Here is a 21,949-nt window from a genome sequence, read left to right on the forward strand (position 1 = left end):
GGGTTTTTGCAAAATGGATGGATCTTCCTTGCACTGAGAAATAAACTGCTTCAGTTCTTCAACTGCAGTAAGAGAAAGAAGAAAAAATATATTAATAAATCCAAGGTATACTATTAAAACAATGAATTAATCATTGTATTTTCAACATGTAGTATAACAAATGGACACTTCTCCCTACACTCTGTTATATACAGAACAAAATGTACACAAATATACATATTTACACCTTACACGAAATAACATAACTATATCGTGATCATATCAATTTAAAACATAAAATAAGTCCAAATAAAATACAAAATAGGACACATGTGGAAGAGGTAAATCTGATACAATTATTAAATAACAGATATTGCTTTTCGCTTTACAGATTTGCAACATTTCGTATGTTACTTAATGCTTATAGCTACATTTATGTCATTTGTTATGTAATCATGGGGAATTTAATAAACAAAAAATGTATATATATATATATATATATATATATATATATATGTACAGGTAAACATGTAGGAAATATGTGTATGAATTTGTAAACTTTTCAAATTGTTCTAACTGGAAGCTCCTCTCAAATCTTACTTTTCTTAACATCCATTGTTTTAAGCGCATCAAAAAAAAAAAAAAAAAAAAAAAAAGTTGGTGAAAAATTGTGTTTTTTTGTTTTTTTTTTCTTCAACAATTGAATGAATTAAGAATTATGGTAAGCCTTTTCATAAATACAAAAATAAACTTGCTTGACGTTGAAAAGGGGATTTGTTCAAGACTATGCTTTTTCAACAAGCTCAAAACAAAATATATAAAATGTTGTTATAAATAAGTGAAGGAATATAAATTTTTTAACTCTTAAAATGTAACATGTAAGAAATTAATTCCTGAGTAAATTTTTTTTTTATTTTAGTTTCTTCTGTTTGCTTAAAAGTTAATGTGGAATTGTAAAAATATATGATATAAGTCCCTTCGTTTTTTCATACTATTATATATATATGTATGCCAAATGACAATACAAGTGTTTTATATTTATATATAGCGTATATCCGGGGAAGCCACCACTCTATATTTTATTCACATTCGTAACATATATGCACAAGTACACAAATTAATGTGATAAAACATATATGTACATTTTATGCATGACATACCCTTCAAACCATTCATCCTCAACCACGATAAAATACCCCCATCGAATTTTTCTCTTCAAAAAGCACTAAAATTTTTTTTTATGAAATAACATGTATGGAAAGGCCGTTGGTAAGTAATTTATAGGCTTAGAAACATGTAGTGTTTGTTTATGCACCTTCTATTAGTCCCATTCTTACATCATACGTATGCATATATGTACATATCTATATATATATATTAACATGAATAAAAAAAAAAAAAAAAAAAAAAAGCAAAATCTTCTTGAGAGAGAGGTCCCACGTATATATCTATGGAGCCAGAAGTGTATAAATGAATTTCTTTTGGCATCGTGAACATTATGTTTGTTATTAAATATGTATGCATGTTTACGCTGTGTTCAAAATTTAAACTAGGCACGCGGTGTTGGAGGAGAAAAAATGTTTAAAGGGTTTGTTTGTGAATTGTAGTAGGGGGATTTTTATTATATAACCGGCAGAGTCGCAAAAAATAATTTTCACAAAATTTTATCTCATTTTAGGTATTGATCTATCGAATTTTTAAAAAAAATAAGAGTTCACTTTTAAGGAACACAAAAACAACAGTTTTGACAATTTTTATTTTTGGAAAACAAAAATTTCCTCAATTCCATTTTTGATAAATAGCGTAAACAATAAGGTTACCTAATATGCATGCCATTATGTATTATTACATATGAGTACTTAGTTACATATGTAGGAATGTAAGAACATGTTCTTATGCCTATGTCGAAAATATTCGAAACCCGTTAACCCCTATTTTTGCAAATAAATGTTCATCTTTTATTAAGATAAATGGAAAGAGAGTAGGTCGAAGAAAAGGTCTATATTGGGATATATAAAATTTGGGCCCCTATGAAAAAAATATTTGCTGTAATATATACACACCTAATATATGAGCATTATTTTTATGTATCATATAACAACCTACTTTTCGTAAATATCCAGAGCGCATAAATAAGTAATACCTCAAGCAACACTTATTTTTTAAGTGGGAAGTCTTCTTATTTTTCTGGTGTTTCAAAAAATCCATTTTTTCATCAAATTCCATCATTTCAAATGATCCATTTTCTGCATATGAACGTCTCACAAATATACCCGACTCAACGCGTCATCGCAGCAATCCTTTTTATGTGCTGATTCATTTTCTTCTTTTTCCATTCAGACGGCTAAAGGAGATAATAACTCCATGTTTGTTAAACCTTATTTGTGCTTATTGTGCTCCAGACAGACACATAACACTTATGTGCTTTTTTTTTTTTTTTTTTTTTTTTTAAATTTACATTTCTGGTAACGTTATAGAGGAAAAAAGAATGCCAAACATCTTATTGTTTTTATTTTCCGCTACTACCATTACTATTTTATTTTTTAACCTTTACGAAAAAGGTTCTTGTGCGTTTCAGTTTACGTATGCACAACATTTATCATAAAATATGTATAAAGCCTGTGTTGTACACAAATAAACATGTAAGATAATCGAGCACGAAATTCACTTCATATTCGACAACGCAACAAAAAAATGAAAAAAGAAAAAAAAGAAAAAATAAAAAAAATGAAAAATATCAAAAATCGTAAAAGAATAATAACTGTAACGAAAGTGTCAAAATATTAAAAATAGCCTTTAAATATTGTTATGTCAATGTTTAAGTGGAATATATTAAAAAAAAAATATAGTATGGGTATTTTATAAATATACATGTATATCATTACATGTGTCTAACATACATAAACAATGATGCTTTATATAGTGTGATATATGTGAGGCATAAAAAAAAAGTATTATTTAAAATTGGGTTATTGGTTAAGCATGCTTCTTTCTGTCCTTATGCGTTTATTTTATTATTTCACAAGTGTTTCCTCTTGTTTTTTTTTTTTTTTATACCTTTCCAATTTTATCCTTTCATTTTAACTCCACACACTTCCTCTCATTCATACGTGACTTTCCATGTCTTCACAATTGTATCCACTTCTTTGTTCACTCTTTGAAAGGTATAAATTAAATGAGCACGTGAAGGACATAAAAAGAATAGTGAAAATTATATAATAGTAAAGTTTAGCATAAAAATTCTCATTTGATAGTATACGTAAAATATCCTCTAAAATTCCCCAAATTCCAACAGCACACAAAAATGAGCAACAATCAGCCGTAACTCGAAGAATGTATTTTAAATTAATTTCATTAATTTTGAGAATATAAGCAGACTTACATCTTTCATTCACAACGTATCCTTCATCATTAATAATTCTTTGGGTTTTTTTAAAAGTATTTCCATATACACAAATAATATTTTCATTTAATTCCTTCTCCTCACGAATTCCATCAAAATTGTTAAAAATAATTATATCATCATTGTTGGATTCCTCTTGTGTACATATTTTTGTTGATTTATCTGAACCTGTAAAATCTTTAGAGTTACTTGCAAAATATATTCCTTCATCATCGTTTCTTATAACACAAAATTCATTCATTTAAGTAAACGATGTGAAAAAAAATTTAATTCTAGACGGGAAAAGCGGGGGGGGGGGGGATTGTGTTTCTGTAGTTATGAATCTGAGTGTAATGTTCTATTCCTTCTATATTATTATTATATGAATCTTCAAGCTCATCAATTTTCGAGCATATAAGGGGTGGATTGGGTACATTATATATACTCGTATACGTATGAACAACACGTCATAGAAAAAAAAAAAAAAAAAAGAGAAAAAAATGTAAAAGCGTATATTTACAAATATGCTTTTTCTCCTATTTCAACAACTCGGGAACCTTATTTTCCCCCAATATGACCCATGTATATACATACAAGTACATATGTGTGCACTATATTTATGGAATAGGGAAACATAACAATAGTGAAAAAAATAGTAAATTTACATAGGGACAAATATATATGCAAAACAATATGTACCGACTACACATATGTATGATTGCGTATGTATATACAAGGACATACGTGTACATAAAAAATAAAATATCAACGCAGCTAGCTTGGCTGAATTTGAATATATACAGAAAAAAACAAAAAAAAAGGAAAAATCAAAAACAAAAAAAATAACCTTGTAACAATCCTATAACAATCATGTAACAATCATGTAATAATCATGTAACAATCATGTAATAATCATGTAACAATCTTGTAACAATCATGTAACAATCTTGTAACAATCATGTAACAATCATGTAACAATCTTGTAACAATCTTGTAAAAATATTATTATAAGGGAATGACAATAGTCAAAGAAGTAATAATTTATCTATAATGGAATGGAAATATAAAAACAATAAAAAAGTTGTGTAGCTCTGCTAACATGCGTCTTTTCTTCAATTTAAATCAATTCATTAGATATGTCAAAATGCACATCCATCCTTTCTTAAAAGTATTTATTATTACAGCAAATATTTTTTCTCCAAATAAGATAATCTTAAAAAATAAATGAAATTTTCTATCTTTCTATTTATTGGTTTTTTTTTTTTTTTTTTTTTTTTTACTATATTGTCAACAAGTGTATATATAGTGGGAGTACTATTTAAAATAAAAATAGTCCTGTAAAGAATTAGATCTTAGTTTAAATTATCCTTGATATGTATATATATATATACATATATATTTTTTTTTATATCTTCTTCAGCTTTTTGCGTTGCGATATGTTTTCTCCGTGTAAAAAAAATAAAACCGTGAAGAAAACTCTAAGAAATTAGTTTTTGCTAGGACATTTTTTCTTTCTTTTTTTGTTTGAAAATTTTTTGTATTTTAGAAACATAATAATATGTTAACACGTCTGTGTAAAGCTGATTATTATTTGAAGTAGTTTGTACTCCCTTAAACATTCCGGGATGAAATTTCTTGTAGAACTTGATATGTAACCTTTTTATATATTGTATTATAAAATTATATAGCAGTACTAATACTATAATATTCTACTATATATATTGTATAAATACGTTTCAGTGCTCTTAAAAACTCTGTTATTTTTCTTATGATTTATTTTTTGAGTGTGTTATATTGTTATGGATTTCCTTCTTTGATTATACTTCGGTTATAATTATGATAGTACATGTAATCGTAAATCTGGTAACACAAGCTAGAACAAATATGCTTACAATATCGTGACAAAAATGCGAATTCCTTTTTTTTTTTGAACAAATTCTTGAAGCCCTTACGAAAGTAAATCACTTTTAATGCTCGAAAAAATGAAGTCCAACCCAAAAGATGCTTCGTATATATATTTCACACTACATTAATCTAAGGGTGTTGGTATTTACACTTTGTTAAATCTACGGTGTCTCTAGATATAAGAAAATAGAACGCCTTCCCTTCTTTTTTTACTACTAAAATTGTAATAAAAGAAATTTATGCAACTCGTCTCCTTATGTTCATGTATGCGCATATATTAATACATGAAGTGTATATATATTCATATTGATGTACGGTTATTATAATATATTTTAGCTTGTAATTATTATACTTCAAAAATTGAAAACAAATTTCTTCAAAGAATTGAAAAAAAAATCATTTAGGAGAATCCAATATATGCTGAAATTTAACTTTTTTCTTGAAATTATATTACTATGAATATAAAATTTTGTTAAAAGGACCTCTTTAAACTCGGTTTTAAGAAATTATTTTAAATAATTAAATCTTTGTGATAGTTTCTAATAAGATAAAAATTTTTAAATTAAAGAACTTTATGTATAACTACTGCGATGGTAGCATATGTAATTTTGTATAATCATTATAAGCTTTTTAAATATTTTTAAGAAATAAAAACTCTTTTAGAAAAATGTTTTTTATGAATTGTAAAAAATATTCATACATTACATATATATATATATATATATGTGTTCTTATTATGCTTTCGTCGCTGCAAAATATGATATATTTTTATAGGGGGGTATATATATACATTATTATAATGAACCCTCTTTTTCTTTCTTTGCTGAAAAAATTATAGTCTCCGAAAGGATATATATTTAAATATATATATATATATTATTTTTTGAACCTTTTTCTTTCAGCATTTTTATTTTTGCAAGGATTTAAAAAAAAAACAAAAACAAAATGTATTAAAAAAATGCCATTATACATATAATATATTTTATCTAATATATAAACAATTTTTCTTCAGGGCGTTATTTGATAAACTTAATAAATTTATTGAAGGCATTATTTTTTCCTTTTTTTTTTTTTTTTTTTTTTTTTGGGCTCTTTCAATGAATCATCCACATTCAATAAAAAAGTGTATTTTTTTTTTTTTTTTTTTTTCACAAAGATGAACAAAATAAGATTAAATAAGAGTCTGAGTCTAAATAATACGAAAAACTAATATATTTATATAATATATATATGTATACATATATAATGCGCATTCATTTTTATGGACACTTATATATTAGTAGCCCACTTATTAGTAAAAAATATAATATGCATATTTACATACAAGCTAAAGAAATAAAAAAAAAAAAAAAATGCATAGAATATTTGTAAAAGTAAATATTAATCAATTTTAAAATGTCATATTTAAGAAAAAGAATCACCATGTATAAATTATTACATACTTTACAAAAGATGAAACTAAATTTTCACACCCATGTCTTAACTCCCAAAATAAATAGAATTAAGGTTTCGGAAAGGGGTTCTTTTAAGTCGACACTAGAAGATGGTAAATAAAAAAAAAAAAATTATAGGAAAGGAAACGACTATACCTTCAATGTGAAATGTTTTAATATTGTTGAATGTAGCGTTATCAAACGCATGAAGAACAACACAGAATGACACATCATGCTTAATTGTGTATATAATATACTTATGTCCCATTTAACTAATCTCGTGTATACTTTTAATTAAGCTTTCTTTGAAAGAAGGAAAGAAAGCTGTACAAGGAGATGAACATGTTCATTAAGTGAAATAGCAAAATGTGTAATGGAAAATTAAACTTTTTCGCCTGTAGTAACAATTTTCAATTTTACTTAAATTTTTTTTAACTTGTCCATTCTTCTGTCACAACATGAATTGCCAAATGACCAGCAACATTTTCCATGAAAGAATAACTCTTTTTTATAATTTTTTTTTTTTTTTTCGTATTTTTATATGTAAAAAAAAATATATCCCATTCCATTTGGACATGTTCATTTAATTCGAAGCAAGTATATATATTAAATGTGTATGAGAAAAAAAAAAAAAAATATGAACACTTTATTATTTTTTTATTTTTATTCTGTCCAATTTGTTTTTTTTCATACAGTGATGCTCATACAATCAGTTACATCCACTCTCGCCTCGTTTTCGAGAAACAAATATGTGTTTTATAACATAATACTGCTATTTACACATGTTCGTGCATACATGAGTGTGAACAATATACACCCATAGGGTACAACTTTCAAAATATTTTTTCGAGAAAATGTCCCTACATGTAGAAAATTTCGCCATATCATTAAATTCCCATGGAATATATGCAAAAATGGGCAGAAAATGTTGACAATTCGCAAAAGTCGTTCTAAAATGTGGAACTAAATTAAACTTAGAGATTTCATTAACAAAACACAATTTTTTTTTTTTTTTTTTTTTTTTTTAAAGGCAAATATGATATAACACCAGTTCAAAAGGTCCCTGAACATATTATTCCTCCGCATTATGCTAAAACGGGGATTGTTCAAAATTCGAATATTGAATACGAAATTAAAGATGAAGAAAGTGTTATTAAAATGAAAAGGGCTGCAAAAATAGCATCTGAATGTTTGAAGTTGTGCTTAGAAAATTCAAAGGAAGGAGTAACGACGGATGATATAGATAAAATGGCCTTTGATTTTTACATACAAAATAATGCCTATCCAGCAGGTATTAATTTTCACGGCTTTCCAAAAACACTATGTGCTTCCCCAAACGAAGGTATATTGTTTTTGTCTTTATCTTGATTTATCACATTTAAATTATTGTATTATTCATTGTGCATTGTTTTTTTTCATTCCTTTTGTACTGTGTATTGAGATTGTCCTGAACATTTGTTAAGGCAACGTAATCATAATGATACACACCAATTTGGAAATGTTTTATTTTATTATTTTATTATTTTATTTTTATTTTTTTTTTTTTATTCATGTCCACTTTTTAGTTGTCTGCCACGGAATTCCAAATTTACGTAAATTAAAATCAGGTGATATTATAACATATGACTGTACTGTTTATGTCGACGGAGTATTTGGGGATTGCGCAGGAACTATAGGAATAGGAGAAATTTCTGAAAAGCACCAAAAATTAGTTGATGTAAGCAAAGAATGTCTTTACAAAGCTATATCTGTTTGTAGACATGGCCAGAAGTTTTCTGAAATTGGACGAGTAATAACTGAGCATGCAGAAAAAAATGGATTTAATGTCATAAGAGATTTTTGTGGACATTTCATTGGACGTAATATGCATATGTATCCTTTAATTGAACACCATTACCCGAATAGTCACGACAATAATGAGTGTATGAAAAAAGGGCAGATATTTACAATCGAGCCAATATTATCTGAAGGTAGTATAAATATTCATACATGGAAAGATCAGTGGACAGTTTGCACTAACGACAATTCGTTTTGTTCACAGTGGGAACACACCATTCTGGTTCAACAAAATTGTGCTGAAATATTAACAAACTGTAATTAAGGGCAGTGGAACATCAGTTCGAAGGAAAAAATAATTTTTATGGGTCCATATATACATACCTACATTTGTATATATTCTTATAGGGGAAAAATAAAAGGCAAACCAATGAACCCTCTATACAAAATGTTCAAATTTTTCTACGTGTTACTATTTTTTCTCCTGCGTTATATTTAATAAACGTAACAATTTCTTATATTTGGAAAGATTATATTCCTATTTTGATTCGTTACAATTGTACTTTCTTGCTTATGGTTCACCTCTACTATAAGCAGTTTCTACTCTTAAAACACTTTTCACTGAAGCACCATGTTTTATTTTTATATTTGCCTACTTTGCAGAAAAAGATAAGAGTTATTATTTTTTTAGAAATGTAGTTAAAACAATTCTTCACGGTTATTATTACTATTTTGTTATTATTACTATTTTGTTATTATTACTATTTTGTTATTATTACTATTCTGTTATTATCACTATTTTGTTATTATTACTATTCTGTTATTATTATTTTATTATTATTATTATTTTTTTTTTTTTTTTGTATTCCGTTTTGTTTATCATTTTTTAATTATTTTTCAATACGCAACATTTTAATTCATGCTTGCAAAATGCCAGGGGAGGCATTTATAATATATGGTCTCACTTTGTATAAGTGTGTGTTTAGACATAAGTATGTATGTTTCCATGCCATAAATCGGTCAATTTGCGTACATAAAGATTCACTCTTTTTTTTATCCACTAATAGGTGGAAATTCTATCATTCTTGTCGCCTTGCCCTTTAAACAGGGCGAAAAACAAAGTTTATTTTGTTCTTTCTTTTTCATTCCTATACCTTTGAGATTTTTCTTCTTTTCACAGTACCCTTGTATTGTGTTAACTCTAATCTACTTATTAGGTGTAAGGTTAAACTTCTTTTTCCAAACTTGCAGAAATTGCTTTCATCATTATATAACTGGCCATGCTAATATGGGTTAAAAGGTTATAGTTTTCCTTTTTCAGATAGTTATATACTTGAGAATTCTTTAAAATAATTATGTGTACAAGCAAGTAAGAAAAAGGTAAAAAATATAAATGTTCTAATTTTAATTTTTCACTTTTTTTTTTTTTTTTTTCTCATATGGATTGCTTATTCAGGTATTACAGGTTTTACTATTAGTCTTAAAAATAAAATTAAAATCACAATTAAAATTGTGTATCATCATAAATGGTTAAAGTTGTGTATCATCATAAATGGTTAAAATTGTGTATTATCAGAAAATAGTTAAAATTGTGTATCATCAGAAATTGTTAAAATTGTGTAGTCCTTATAATTTGGGTTCTTTTTCTTTTTTTTTTTTTAATTGAGTACTATTGTTATGCATGATATATGTGCATGTACGCTACACTAAACCTTTCCTTTTTGTTGTGTTTTTTCTTCTTTTGCATAATTTGGGCGATATCTTTTTAAAAATTTTAACAAAACTTGTTGTTACAACTTGCAAATGTGTTCCTCGTCACTATATCTTATGTGACCTCAGTTGTTATTGCTGTTTTCTCCTCTTAATTCTTTCACTTTTGCATTAAATGATAAGAGGAAAAATTCAACACATAAAATAAAATTCAATGTTCAAATAATTGATACACCGCACTTTATTTATTTTGTGTACGTATATATATACATATTTATTTAATTTTTTTTTTTTTTTAAAGTCCACTGTTTTCATTACATTAACAAGAATAAATATGCAAAAATGCCACTACTTGAATTGTCAATTAAAGGTGCAAGAAGCCCTTTTTTAACATTCATAATAAGCTACAATTAAATAACTTTCCCTTCCTTTTTTTTTTTTTTTTTTTTTTTTGTTTTTCTGTGAATTTTTCAAAGTGTGTTTTTTATTTTTAAAAATTTTTTTTTTTTCGTTACACTACATTTAGTATATATTACCAAAGCTTTATATAAGCATATAAATCCCTCCCCACTCACCCCCTCATATACCCCAAATAAAAATGACAATAGTTAATGTAACAGTAAAATGGAAAAGTCATGTTTACAACGATCTACAACTAAACACAGGTGAATCACTCATGTCCTTCAAGGAGAAGTTGTGGTAAGTACGAAAAGAAAAGTATTCATATGAACTCATATTTCGATGTGATGACTTATATATATATATATATATAAGAAAACTACATAACAAAAGAATAATAGAATGTTACGAAAAAAAATACTTTTGTGCTCATATTTCAAAATGATAAAATAATTTTAAGGGAAAACACCTTACCCTTTTATATGCATATACACATGTGTATATAGACATGTGAATAGGTGAACCTACCTGAAATTACTTGTTTATTATTTTCCCCTACTTAATATTTTTACGAAGAAACTGGTGTGGCATTTCTGTTTTAATTCTTAAAAGGAACAAAGTTCCCCACACACATACACACATAAACACATACTCTGATACTGACACAACTGGACGAAACAGTCTTTGTTCTTATGTAATGAAAATTCTATTTCACTTTTTATTTCCCTTTAAGGGAATGTGTCAGAAGACTGTGGAGTTATGTACCTTTTCATTTACTTCTCATACGCCTTTTTCCGCACGAAATGCTCATTTTTGTATGATCCACTAATTTACTTCCTTCCCCAGGAAACTCACAAACGTTCCTCCAGAAAAGCAAAAACTAATGTACAAGGGACTTATTAAAGATGATACAGATCTGTCAACTCTAAACATAAAAAATAATGACAAAATTATGCTAGTAGGATCCTCCGAAACATTAATAGAAAGGCCTACGCAAGTAATTTTTGTGGAAGATTTATCAAAAGAGGATAAGGAAAAATTACATGCAAAAGAAAATATCATTTTTGAAGATCAAGGTATTGTGAATTTAGGAAATACATGTTATTTTAATGCCGTGTTGCAATTTCTAACTTCTTTTGATGATTTAGGTGAATTTCTTAGGAATATAAAAAGAAAAGAAAAACATTCATTAAAATCTTCTAGTGACATTTTATTTGATTCTTACATTCATTTTTCCCAAACCTTTGGAAAATCTCCTGAACCGTTTGTCCCACTTGAATTATTAAAATCTTTTAGGGATGTATTTCCAAAATTTAAAACTGTGAATTTAAAAACGAAGCAGTATGCTCAGCAAGATGCAGAAGAATGCATGAATGCCATTCTTACATCACTCAATGAACAAAATGAATTTAAAATAAGTGACAAGTTGTTTTCATTCAAAGTACTCAGCACTCTTAGGTGCATAGAGGATGTTGCGACTGACGGAGATAATATAACATGTAACAATGCCACAAGTGCAAATACACCACAAAATACTGAAACAACAGAAGAATTTCACAATAAACTTATTTGCTATATGGGAACTCAAAATACCCCTGTCAATCATATGCATGAAGGAATACGATTGTCCTTAATAGAAAAAATTAGAAAGCAACGATCTGAAGATAATAAGGAAGATGCATTGTTTGAAAAGAAATCAGAACTTATTTCTCTCCCCCCTTACCTAATTGTTCATTTTTTACGATTCGAATCAAAGAAAATATCGGAGCCAAATAATTCCGTCTCTGTAGTAACAGCTAAAATTTGCAGAAAAGTAAGTTTCCCAGAAACGTTTGACATTTATGACTTCTGCTCTAGTGATCTGAAAGCTCGGTTAAATGTAGCTCGAAATATTATCATGAAAAGGAAAGAAGCCGATTTAATCGCTCGGATGGGTAATACTCAAGCCGTTGAAGATTTTGCTGAAAAAAATGTCTTAAACGAAGAAACTGCTAAAGGAAATAATCAGAGCAACCAAAGTAGCAACATCGAAACTGCAATCCAAAGTCAAATCAAAGTTCCAAAGGAAGAAACGGGCGAGGAAGTAATAGCTGAAAATCATACGAATGCAGAGAATGTAGATGGGCGGGATAATAACCCTGTGGGGGAAGTAAACGAAATACCCACAGGGGAATATGAATTAATTTCAATAATAACCCACAAAGGTAGAAATGAAGAAAGTGGACATTATATTGCTTGGAAAAAAATGAGAAAATATGTAGGCACAGATACCAATACTGATAAAGAACAATTAAATAAAAAAACAAAAAATCCTAATGATTCACTATGGTTTAAAATGGATGACGACAAAGTAAGTACTTATAAATATTCTTCCCTTGATTTATGTGGAGGCTGTAGTGATTATAATATAGCTGTATTATTACTATATAAAAGGAAAACCTTATCATGTACACTAGCAGAGTTTGAAGAATATGGAAAATGACCCATCATATGATTTGCTTGAATATATAGAACCAATGTATATATAAATGTGTGTTCGATGCATGGATTTTTACATCATCACAAAAATGTCTTATCTTATGGATTTGCCTCCCACAGCTTTGAGAATTACAATTATGTGCCAAAAAAAAAAAAAAAAAAATCCATTACGTTATTTATGTATAGCAGCTTTTTTTGAATTCTCCACCCAAGAGTGGCTTGTGCATGCAAATTCCGTAACCGTGCAGCTTATGCATACACGTATACATAAACATATTACGTTTTAGTAATCGTTCGTTACTGTTGATATAGATAATATTTTCATCCGAAGCATAAATAATTTTAAGCTCTTACACAAAACGAAATTTTTTTTTTAAAGGATTTATATATGAAAACGTAAACTCTTTTGAAAAGAAAATATATATATATATATACATATATCAAACGTATTATCATTCATAATCCTTTTCGAACGTAACTCCACTTTCCCTATGTCCCTCTTTATCTCTATTATTTTTTTACCCCTTTTTTAATTCTAACGATAATGCCATATTATCATACTACATTTTCCTGTTTTTCCATTTTTTGCTCTTGTGAATACCCTTTCCTTCTATTGTTACACATGCAAAAAAAAAAAAAAAAAAAATAATAGATCAATATATCCAATGCATTCGTGTCAATGTTGAAGAATTGTCTCTTTTCCTATAGGCTAAGTGTATTGTATATTTAGCCACATGTCACTAATTTATTAGTGTGTCACTATTTCACACTTGAAGTTATGTTATGAGTTCACATGTGTGCATTCGGAACGATTAAAATTTACGTATAAATTCGGACGAAACAAAATGTAAAGAGAAAAGGGAAAAACAACACAAAAGGAAATGAAGTGTATAGGTTAAAATTACATTCAGGTATAATTTAGGGTATGCTCTCCTTTGTACAAGCCCAAAAAAAAAAAAAATAAAATAAAAAAAATATATAATTTTATACGAATGTAATATACACACATATTTTTACTCTCTCTTTTTTCATTTTTTAACAATTCAAGAAATTTGACAAAGGAAGGATAAATCTTTTAATACTTCAAAAAATATTAAACCCTTTTAGTTAAGCTGTTGTTAAATATGTTTCGTAAAAACGCAGCAGTTCATTTTGCTAGAACGAGTTTGTGTTGTGTAGCACATTGAAATTCTGTGCAAATGGGGACATGGAAAAAAAATAAGGGTCAAAGCGAAAAAAATTAAAAAAAAAAAAAAAAAAAGAACAAATCAAAAATGGTTAAAAAAGAAAAAAAAAAAAAAAAAAAAAATGATTGCAATATTGTATTAGCAGCAGAAATGTATATAATAAAATACATTCTTATAATTTGTGTAGGTGTACATAAAATAGGGCATAAAAGAGTAATGTCCCTTCGTACAGGTGCTTAGGTGTACATCGCACAATTCAGTGCTATACGTGGCATGTATATGTAATTATATATCAAAATGTACTGTATGTATAACCATACAATCATAAAAAAAGTAAACGCTCTAGGCAAAAACAACAAAATATGTGAAAACTCCCATACGCACACCACAATTATAAATTACATGAAAGGTAGTAGCGAAATGAATGGGGCGTCAAACCATGTATATAAAAATGTATAATTTCATATGAGCATATAAAAAATCTATTTATATTTTGCACAGTAGGTTTCCCATATTCACGTAAATATGATTTTATCAAGCACTGCAATATGCTCTCTTGTGGATATAACAAAAAGAGGAGAAAAAACAAAATTTTTAATTACTTTCCCAAAAAAAAAAAATGTAAATAACCTATCTTTTCTTTTTTTTAAACATAATTAAACGGTTCAAATGTTTCGTTTTTAAAGAAAATATTTCATTATTTTCTTTTTGGTTAATATATATACATTTCACTTTTTTTTCTTTTTTCATTCCATTTGCTTCTCAATTTTTTTTTTTTTTTTTGTGTGTTTTTAAATATCATAATAAACTATAAAATATGTCAATACCTAGAAGAATAACCAAAGAAACACAGAACCTAGCAAATGAACCACGTAATTAAAAAAATAAAGAATTCAAGTTTATAATTCAATGGTGGCACTTTTCATTTTACCCCCCCCCAAATGTGTATAGATATGCTCACATAGTTACATATTATATGCCACACTCTCTTTCTTTGTATTCCTATATATTTACAAATTTAGAACAATTTTATTACCTTTTTTTTTTTTTTTTTTTATCTCATCTCTTTACGTATGCAGCACCTGGCATAGTTGCAGCTCCTGTGCCTGAAAATTACAGACACTTTGACATTTTAATAAATGGCCCTGAAGGAACTCCATATGAAGGTATTCAAAACAGTTATTTTCTGAACGTGTTCCTCTTTTTTTCTGTATCATTCATGTGTATATATGAGTGCTTATCTACATACAGATGTAGTAAATTTTCCCCATCTTTTGGCTATAATAGAACACTTTACACACATATGCCAGTGTAATACACATACATAGTGGTATACACATGATTAATCTGTGCGAGTCCCTCACAAGGATATATGCATGATATCCCCAAACCAACATACACATTTATGATATATCTACATTTTCCATATCGACGAATTTGCAATAGGTGGAACGTACAAATTAGAATTATTTTTACCTGAACAATACCCAATGGAGCCGCCAAAAGTGCGGTTCTTGACAAAAATATACCACCCAAATATAGTAAGTGGAAAAAAAAATAAATGAATAAAACAAAATAATGCCATTATATATGCATGTACAGTTTCGTATATGTATACATATATATATATATATATTTGCCCCCTTTTGTGATAACATTGTTGCAAATCATATGTGCGTGCAAGCAGCATTAATTTTCCTAGTTGTCTTACTGCAAAAAATATATACCATTTAATTCTTTACGTGTACTTTTTTAACAGGATAAATTAGGTCGAATATGTCTAGACATATTAAAAGATAAGTGGAGCCCAGCACTGCAGATTCGAACAGTGTTGTTGAGCATTCAGGCACTATTGTCATCTCCTGAACCTGATGATCCGTTAGACTCAAAGGTAGCTGATCATTTTAAACAAGACAAGAATGACGCAGAAAACGTTGCGAGGGAATGGAACAAAATGTATGCAAATCACACTTCTTTATAGCGACAAAAAAAAAAAAAAAAAAAAAAAAATGAAATGTTGATCATTTTTTTTTTTTTTTTTTTTTTTTTTTAACCCCTGTACACACGTGGTATTTATTTTTGTTGTCACGTACTTAATTATTAGTGTGTAGATACATATATTTATCACTTTCATTTATTTTTTATCCTTTTAACACACCAAACTTTTATTTAAATTCTTCTATTTTGCACCTAACCCCCCACTATATATTACAAGCTTTGAAAAATTTAGTTCTTTTTTAATATATACATATATATAATATACCTAAAAACAAAGTAAAAAAAATAAAATAAATAAATAAATTGCGTTGAAACACGAGAAGCTAGTGAGAGAGCATGTTTATAACTCCTTTGAAAACATTTTAAACAGTTTTTCAGTTAGGGGGGGACCGGGGGGAGGGTTTAAATGTGAATTTCTACTTTTTAATTATTATTCATGAAAATAAATTGGGTCTGAGGGGGAAGGAGTAAGTGGTAAAATGGGGCGGCATATAGGGAAAACATTTTTCCTAATGACCAATTTTTTGTGTAAAATGGAAATAGCAATTTAAAAAAGGAAAAAAAATACAAAAAAAAATTAAATTAAAAAAGAGAAAAAAAAATTAATTAGCCAACTTGGATTATTCGGTTTCTGTTATTTTCAAGTGCAATCACAAAAGCAATTATGCACAAAGGAATTTTATTGGCCGCAGAAAATAAATCCTTTAATTTTCTAAATGCGGAATTAAAATCTTTTCCCTTTTTTTTTTTTTTTCGTTATTATCCCTTTTTATCTTGGCAATTCATGGGAGCGTTTATACGTGTTAAAAAGGAAATCATTCTTTGTTTTCATGAAATTCACAAAATAAAAAGAATTGTTGGAAAACAAGCACATGCACATGGAACATGCACATATATAATATATTCATATGCGAATACTATATAAAAAATAGTGCAATGAAATCAAGACAAGCCACGAATTTTTATTTTTTTCTCAAAAAGAAAATTTTTTTTTTAAGACATTCCTTATTCAAGAAGTAAACTAGGTAATTTTTTTTTTTCTGTATTTGATTATGCGATTTTATTTTGCGTATTTCTCTCATTTCCGTACTTCTTTCATTTTCGTACTTCTTTCATTTTCGTACTTCTTTCATTTTCGTACTTCTTTCATTTTCGTACTTCTTTCATTTTCGTATTTCTTTCATTTTTCGTATTTCTTTCATTTTTCGTATTTCTTTCATTTTTCGTATTTCTTTCATGTTCGCATTTCTTTCATTTTGCATGTTTCTTTCATTTTGTGTGTTTCTTTCATTTTTCGTATTTCTCTCATTTTTCGTATTTCTCTCATTTTTCGTATTTCTTTCTTTTTGCTTATTTTATTTTATTTCTCTCCTTGCAAACGGACATAAAAAGGCTTCATTCACATTGATGCAAGGTGGCATTTAAGTTGGAAAGAGTTTAATTGACATTGACATGTGCATGGAACATAATTGAACATGTGCGACACAATGTGTACAAATATGAAGTGTATAATAGGGGAAACGTATTATATTAATTATATGCATGCATTGTGATTTTTTATTGGTTCATTAAAATAATTTTTTTTTTTTTTTTTTTTTTGTCAATTATTATGTAAATTGAGTGCAGAATTCTTATGCACATATTTTCCGAGTTTGAATAACTCAGCTTTCTGTGCCTAAAAAAATGTTAATTTTTCGTAATTCCATTACGCTTCATACATATACATGCGTGTACACACATATGTATGTACTAATAACTTCTTTTTAAGAAGTAGAACATAGTTATGAAAAATTACATTTAAAATAAAAAGCATTGTTTGAGCATGAATGAAAAGAAAGTCTCGTCCAAAGGCATTCATTACACAAGAACCCATCTAATACTCATTACATAGATGTGTACATGCGCTGGAATTATATAGTATTCGACAGAACTGCTAATATTAGGAAACATATTGTTTAATTTCTTTCATAGGGACACGTATATTTTTTTTTTTTTTTTTTGGAATTACGTATCTTTTCATTTCTTACATCAGTTCTAGCAATTTTTTTTTTTTTTTTTTTTTTTTTTTTTTATCGTTGAATTACAGTCATCACACTTCTTACTAACCATGGATAGAATGAGCTTGGAAAATAACAGCACGCCTATGGCGAGGTCTGATTACAGAACGATGAACTCAGAATTTAACTACACGTTAATGGACTCATCTATAAACCATTCTTCAATTCTGGACAGTTCGATGCGAATTGAAAAAGACAATAGAGAAAGAAGATTACAGAAATTAAATGAAAACATCGTAAGTGAATATGAATCAGGTAGACAAAGTGTTGTTTTTACGCAACAAAAATATAAACAATTGTTGGAAGGGTTTCTATTATTTGTTCAAACTAATAAATATATTCATCAAAAAATAACAGAATTAAGAACAGAAGCTAATGATGAATATAATAGAATGCAAAATAAAAATATTCCCAATATAATTATACATCAACGTTTAATTTGTAATATAAATAATTTTCAAACGGGAAATGAAGAGTTCGAATTATTGGCCAAATGTCTGATAAAAGAACCATATTTAGCTTTACCAGCGTATCAAGCAGCTATTAAAGAATTATGGAAATCTCAAGATAGTAAAATAGATATAGATGCTCCAAAAATTGGTATTTGCGGTTGGTTAGGTAGGCATCATGTAACACCAAGAGGATTGCAAAGTTCCATGATCAATAAATTGGTAGCAGTAGAAGGTGTTGTTAACAAATGTTCTACTGTTCAACCTAAGTTGGTACAATCAGTTTATATAGGTGAAGCAGTACATGACATTAATGCTGATATTCGAAGTGATGAAAAAACTGTTCATCTGAGACCACATTATGATATTACTGATTTTGATAAAACAGCAAAAGATTCAGGAAGGCCACCTGTTTCAGATCCAGAGGGGAAAATTATGCATAGACATGAAATTGGATTATGCAAATATAAAAATCACCAAAAATTTGTTATTCAAGAAACTCCTGAAGATGCACCAACAGGACAAATGCCAAGATGGGTAGAAGTAATTGTAGAAGATGATTTGTGTGACATTGTCAAATGTGGAGATAGAGTAAGAGTTTGGGGTGTTTATCGAGCTAGTTGTGGACAAGCCAACAGTACCAACAGTGGCTTAGGTAGGTCCTTTTTAATTGCAAATAATGTATTAGTAAAAAATAAAGAAACTTATGATACAAATTTATACATATCTGAGGCAGATAAAAAAAATTTTCACGCATTTGCTAAAAAAGAAAATACAATAGATGTACTAGGATACTCATTTGCACCTTCTATATGTGGCCAAGATATTGTAAAAAAGGGAATTGTATTAATGCTAGCAGGTGGAACTGAACGTGCATTACCATCTCATCATATTAGAGGTGATATACATATTATGTTAGTAGGAGATCCAAGTTGTGGTAAATCACAGTTATTACGTTATGTTATGAGCATCATGCCTGGAACTGTTTCAGCAACAGGTAGAGGATCATCAGGTGTTGGTTTAACGGCTGCTATTGTTACAGATCAAGATACAGGAGAAAGAGTAGTAGAAGGTGGTGCTATGGTTATGGGTGATAGAAGAGTTGTGTGCATTGATGAATTTGACAAAATGCAACAAACAGATAGAGTAGCAATACATGAAGTTATGGAACAACAAACGGTTACTGTGGCTAAGGCAGGTATTCATACCACCCTAAATGCAAGATGTACAGTATTAGCAGCTGCTAATCCTTTATATGGATGTTGGAATGATACACTTGATATGGGTCAACAGTTACAATTTGAACCGTCTCTACTTTCACGTTTTGATCTCATCTTTCTAGTAAGGGATAGTGCAACTGAAAAGGATGATGAAAGAATTGCTGATTCGGTTCTGCGAAACGTTACAGAAAAAGCAAAACCAATTATGAGTGAAAATAGAAATAATCATAAGAATTTTGTTATTCAAGCAGATAGCTATGATATTAACCCCAAAGCTCAACATATTAGTGTGTACAATGAAAGAGAAGTAAACAAAAATAATGATAATGATCAAGAAAATGAAGAATATGAAACACCTATTTTTGCTAACAGAGATGAAATGATTTATTATGATAAAAATGGAATAGAACATGAAATCTTAACTGTTCCATTTTTTAAAAAATATTTGCATTATGTTAAAAATATATTCTATCATGAAAAACAAAGAACAGATGGATGGAAACCATACCCAGAAGTAAGTGATGAAGCATGTGAAGTTATTACTGAATTGTATGCAGATTTAAGAGAAAAAGCAGCCAAATATTCACACAACAAAATTATCCAAGGGGTTACTCCTAGAACTTTAGAAGCAATCATTCGAATTGCTTCATCACATGCAAAACTTAAATTAAATAGATATGTAACAAGTGTAGATGTTAATTATGCTAAAAAGTTACTTATGTATACTCTCTTTGGCGAAGAAATTAACGAAGTCGAGGAGGAGGAAGAAGAAGATGAAGAAGAAGAGAATGAAACAGGAGAAGAGGATGAAGATGAAGAAGAAGATGAAGATGATGAAGATGATGAAGACGATGAAGACTACGTTGGCAATGAAAAGGTTAGTAAAATATACAAAAAGAACAAAAAATCAATAAAAAAAAAGACAACAAAGAAAAGAAAAGGTAAAAATAATGAAACAATCAATAAAAAGAAAAAAAGAAAAAATAACTCTCAAGATAATGATGAAGAAGCGTTCATGATAGACGATATGCAGAAGACAAGTGAAAAATCTCCTCAATTGGATGTTAAAGAAATAGAACGTCTTATTGTTGAAAATGTCACTTTGAACGACCCTGGAGATGGATTGAAGGACGAGGAACTCTTGGATTTGGTAAGTACCTTACCCCCCAAGGGGGGGGGGGGGGGAGAGAACTACTCCTGAACAGCTGTACAAAAGGCAACCCAGTAAAATGGACTACTTTCATGTGTATATACACACATACAGGCATACACATAAACATATACATACATACGGGCATAATTTTGCGTATCCATTTTTACTATTTTTTTTTTTTTTTTTTTATAGATTATCCTAGGGAACAAACAGAAAATGCCCCAGTTAGCAAAACTTGACATAGGCACCTTACGAAAAATAATAAATTCACTAAACGAAATGGATGGTGCACCAATTTACTATGTAAAGAAGGACAAAATAGTATACAAATGCTAAACCATTTTAATTTTTATCATATTTTACTCGTGTTTCCACCACTCTAGGCCATTTTTTTTTTTTTTTCTTTTTTTTTTTTTTTTTAAATATTCATTTAAACATACACTAGTACACTTGACATTTTTCCTTTTTAATGATCATGTAAATGTTAAAAAATATCCCAAAGAGCCTTTTTCTTTCGTTCTTTATTAAAATTATTTCAAATTGTCTTTATAGGTGGCTTTCTTTTTAAAAATTGTTAAATATATGTGTATACGCACATACATATGCGTTCATTTTTTTTTTTTTTTTTTTTTTTTTTAATATTAAGAATTATACTTCATTTTTTTTTTTTTTAAGGTTATTATATAGTTTACGAGTATACATCATGTGTAATAGCCAAATAAAAAACATATATTTTATGTGAAAAATCAAAGTATTATTTATTGCTAAAAAAATGAGCACAAAAACATTGTACTAACAAAAAATATTCGAGCAAAATATCGCG

At 28.2% G+C, this 21,949-nt stretch overlaps 6 protein-coding genes across 6 annotated transcripts in view; 4 read left to right on the top strand and 2 right to left on the bottom strand.

Annotated features, from left to right (window-relative positions):
- PGO_100380 (Hsc70-interacting protein) overlaps positions 1–595 on the bottom strand; it is a gene marked incomplete at both ends in the record, with an annotated part of 1,861 nt that extends 1,266 nt beyond the window's left edge. The window contains 2 exons of the mRNA XM_028688070.1: positions 1–62; positions 580–595. The exon at positions 1–62 is cut by the window's left edge and continues 1,266 nt beyond it. Of these exons, the coding sequence (XP_028543871.1) occupies positions 1–62; positions 580–595 (78 nt within the window). The remainder of the gene's footprint in view (positions 63–579) is intronic.
- Positions 596–3,083: 2,488 nt separating this feature from the next.
- Positions 3,084–3,623, bottom strand: PGO_100390 (hypothetical protein, conserved; the record flags this gene model as incomplete). Its single annotated transcript, XM_028688071.1, has 1 exon — positions 3,084–3,623. The coding sequence occupies one exon, from the start codon at positions 3,621–3,623 to the stop codon at positions 3,084–3,086; it is 540 nt and encodes a 179-aa protein (XP_028543872.1).
- Positions 3,624–6,688: 3,065 nt separating this feature from the next.
- PGO_100400 (methionine aminopeptidase 1a) lies at positions 6,689–8,800 on the top strand (the record flags this gene model as incomplete). The annotated part of the gene is made up of 3 exons (XM_028688072.1): positions 6,689–6,812; positions 7,730–8,041; positions 8,265–8,800. The coding sequence occupies 3 exons, from the start codon at positions 6,689–6,691 to the stop codon at positions 8,798–8,800; spliced, it is 972 nt and encodes a 323-aa protein (XP_028543873.1).
- Positions 8,801–10,783: 1,983 nt separating this feature from the next.
- On the top strand, positions 10,784–13,066 carry PGO_100410 (ubiquitin carboxyl-terminal hydrolase; the record flags this gene model as incomplete). The annotated part of the gene is made up of 2 exons (XM_028688073.1): positions 10,784–10,884; positions 11,431–13,066. 2 exons carry the CDS (start codon positions 10,784–10,786, stop codon positions 13,064–13,066), a joined length of 1,737 nt encoding a protein of 578 aa, XP_028543874.1.
- A 2,000-nt stretch (positions 13,067–15,066) lies between these two features.
- Positions 15,067–16,230, top strand: PGO_100420 (ubiquitin-conjugating enzyme E2 N; the record flags this gene model as incomplete). Its single annotated transcript, XM_028688074.1, has 4 exons — positions 15,067–15,121; positions 15,329–15,415; positions 15,696–15,790; positions 16,009–16,230. The coding sequence occupies 4 exons, from the start codon at positions 15,067–15,069 to the stop codon at positions 16,228–16,230; spliced, it is 459 nt and encodes a 152-aa protein (XP_028543875.1).
- Positions 16,231–18,354: 2,124 nt separating this feature from the next.
- Positions 18,355–21,462, top strand: PGO_100430 (DNA replication licensing factor MCM3; the record flags this gene model as incomplete). Its single annotated transcript, XM_028688075.1, has 2 exons — positions 18,355–21,123; positions 21,319–21,462. 2 exons carry the CDS (start codon positions 18,355–18,357, stop codon positions 21,460–21,462), a joined length of 2,913 nt encoding a protein of 970 aa, XP_028543876.1.
- Between the last annotated feature and the right edge of the window lie 487 nt (positions 21,463–21,949).

Source organism: Plasmodium gonderi (genome assembly GCF_002157705.1).
Source record: "Plasmodium gonderi DNA, contig: Chr10, whole genome shotgun sequence".
Taxonomy (NCBI): Eukaryota; Apicomplexa; class Aconoidasida; order Haemosporida; family Plasmodiidae; genus Plasmodium; species Plasmodium gonderi.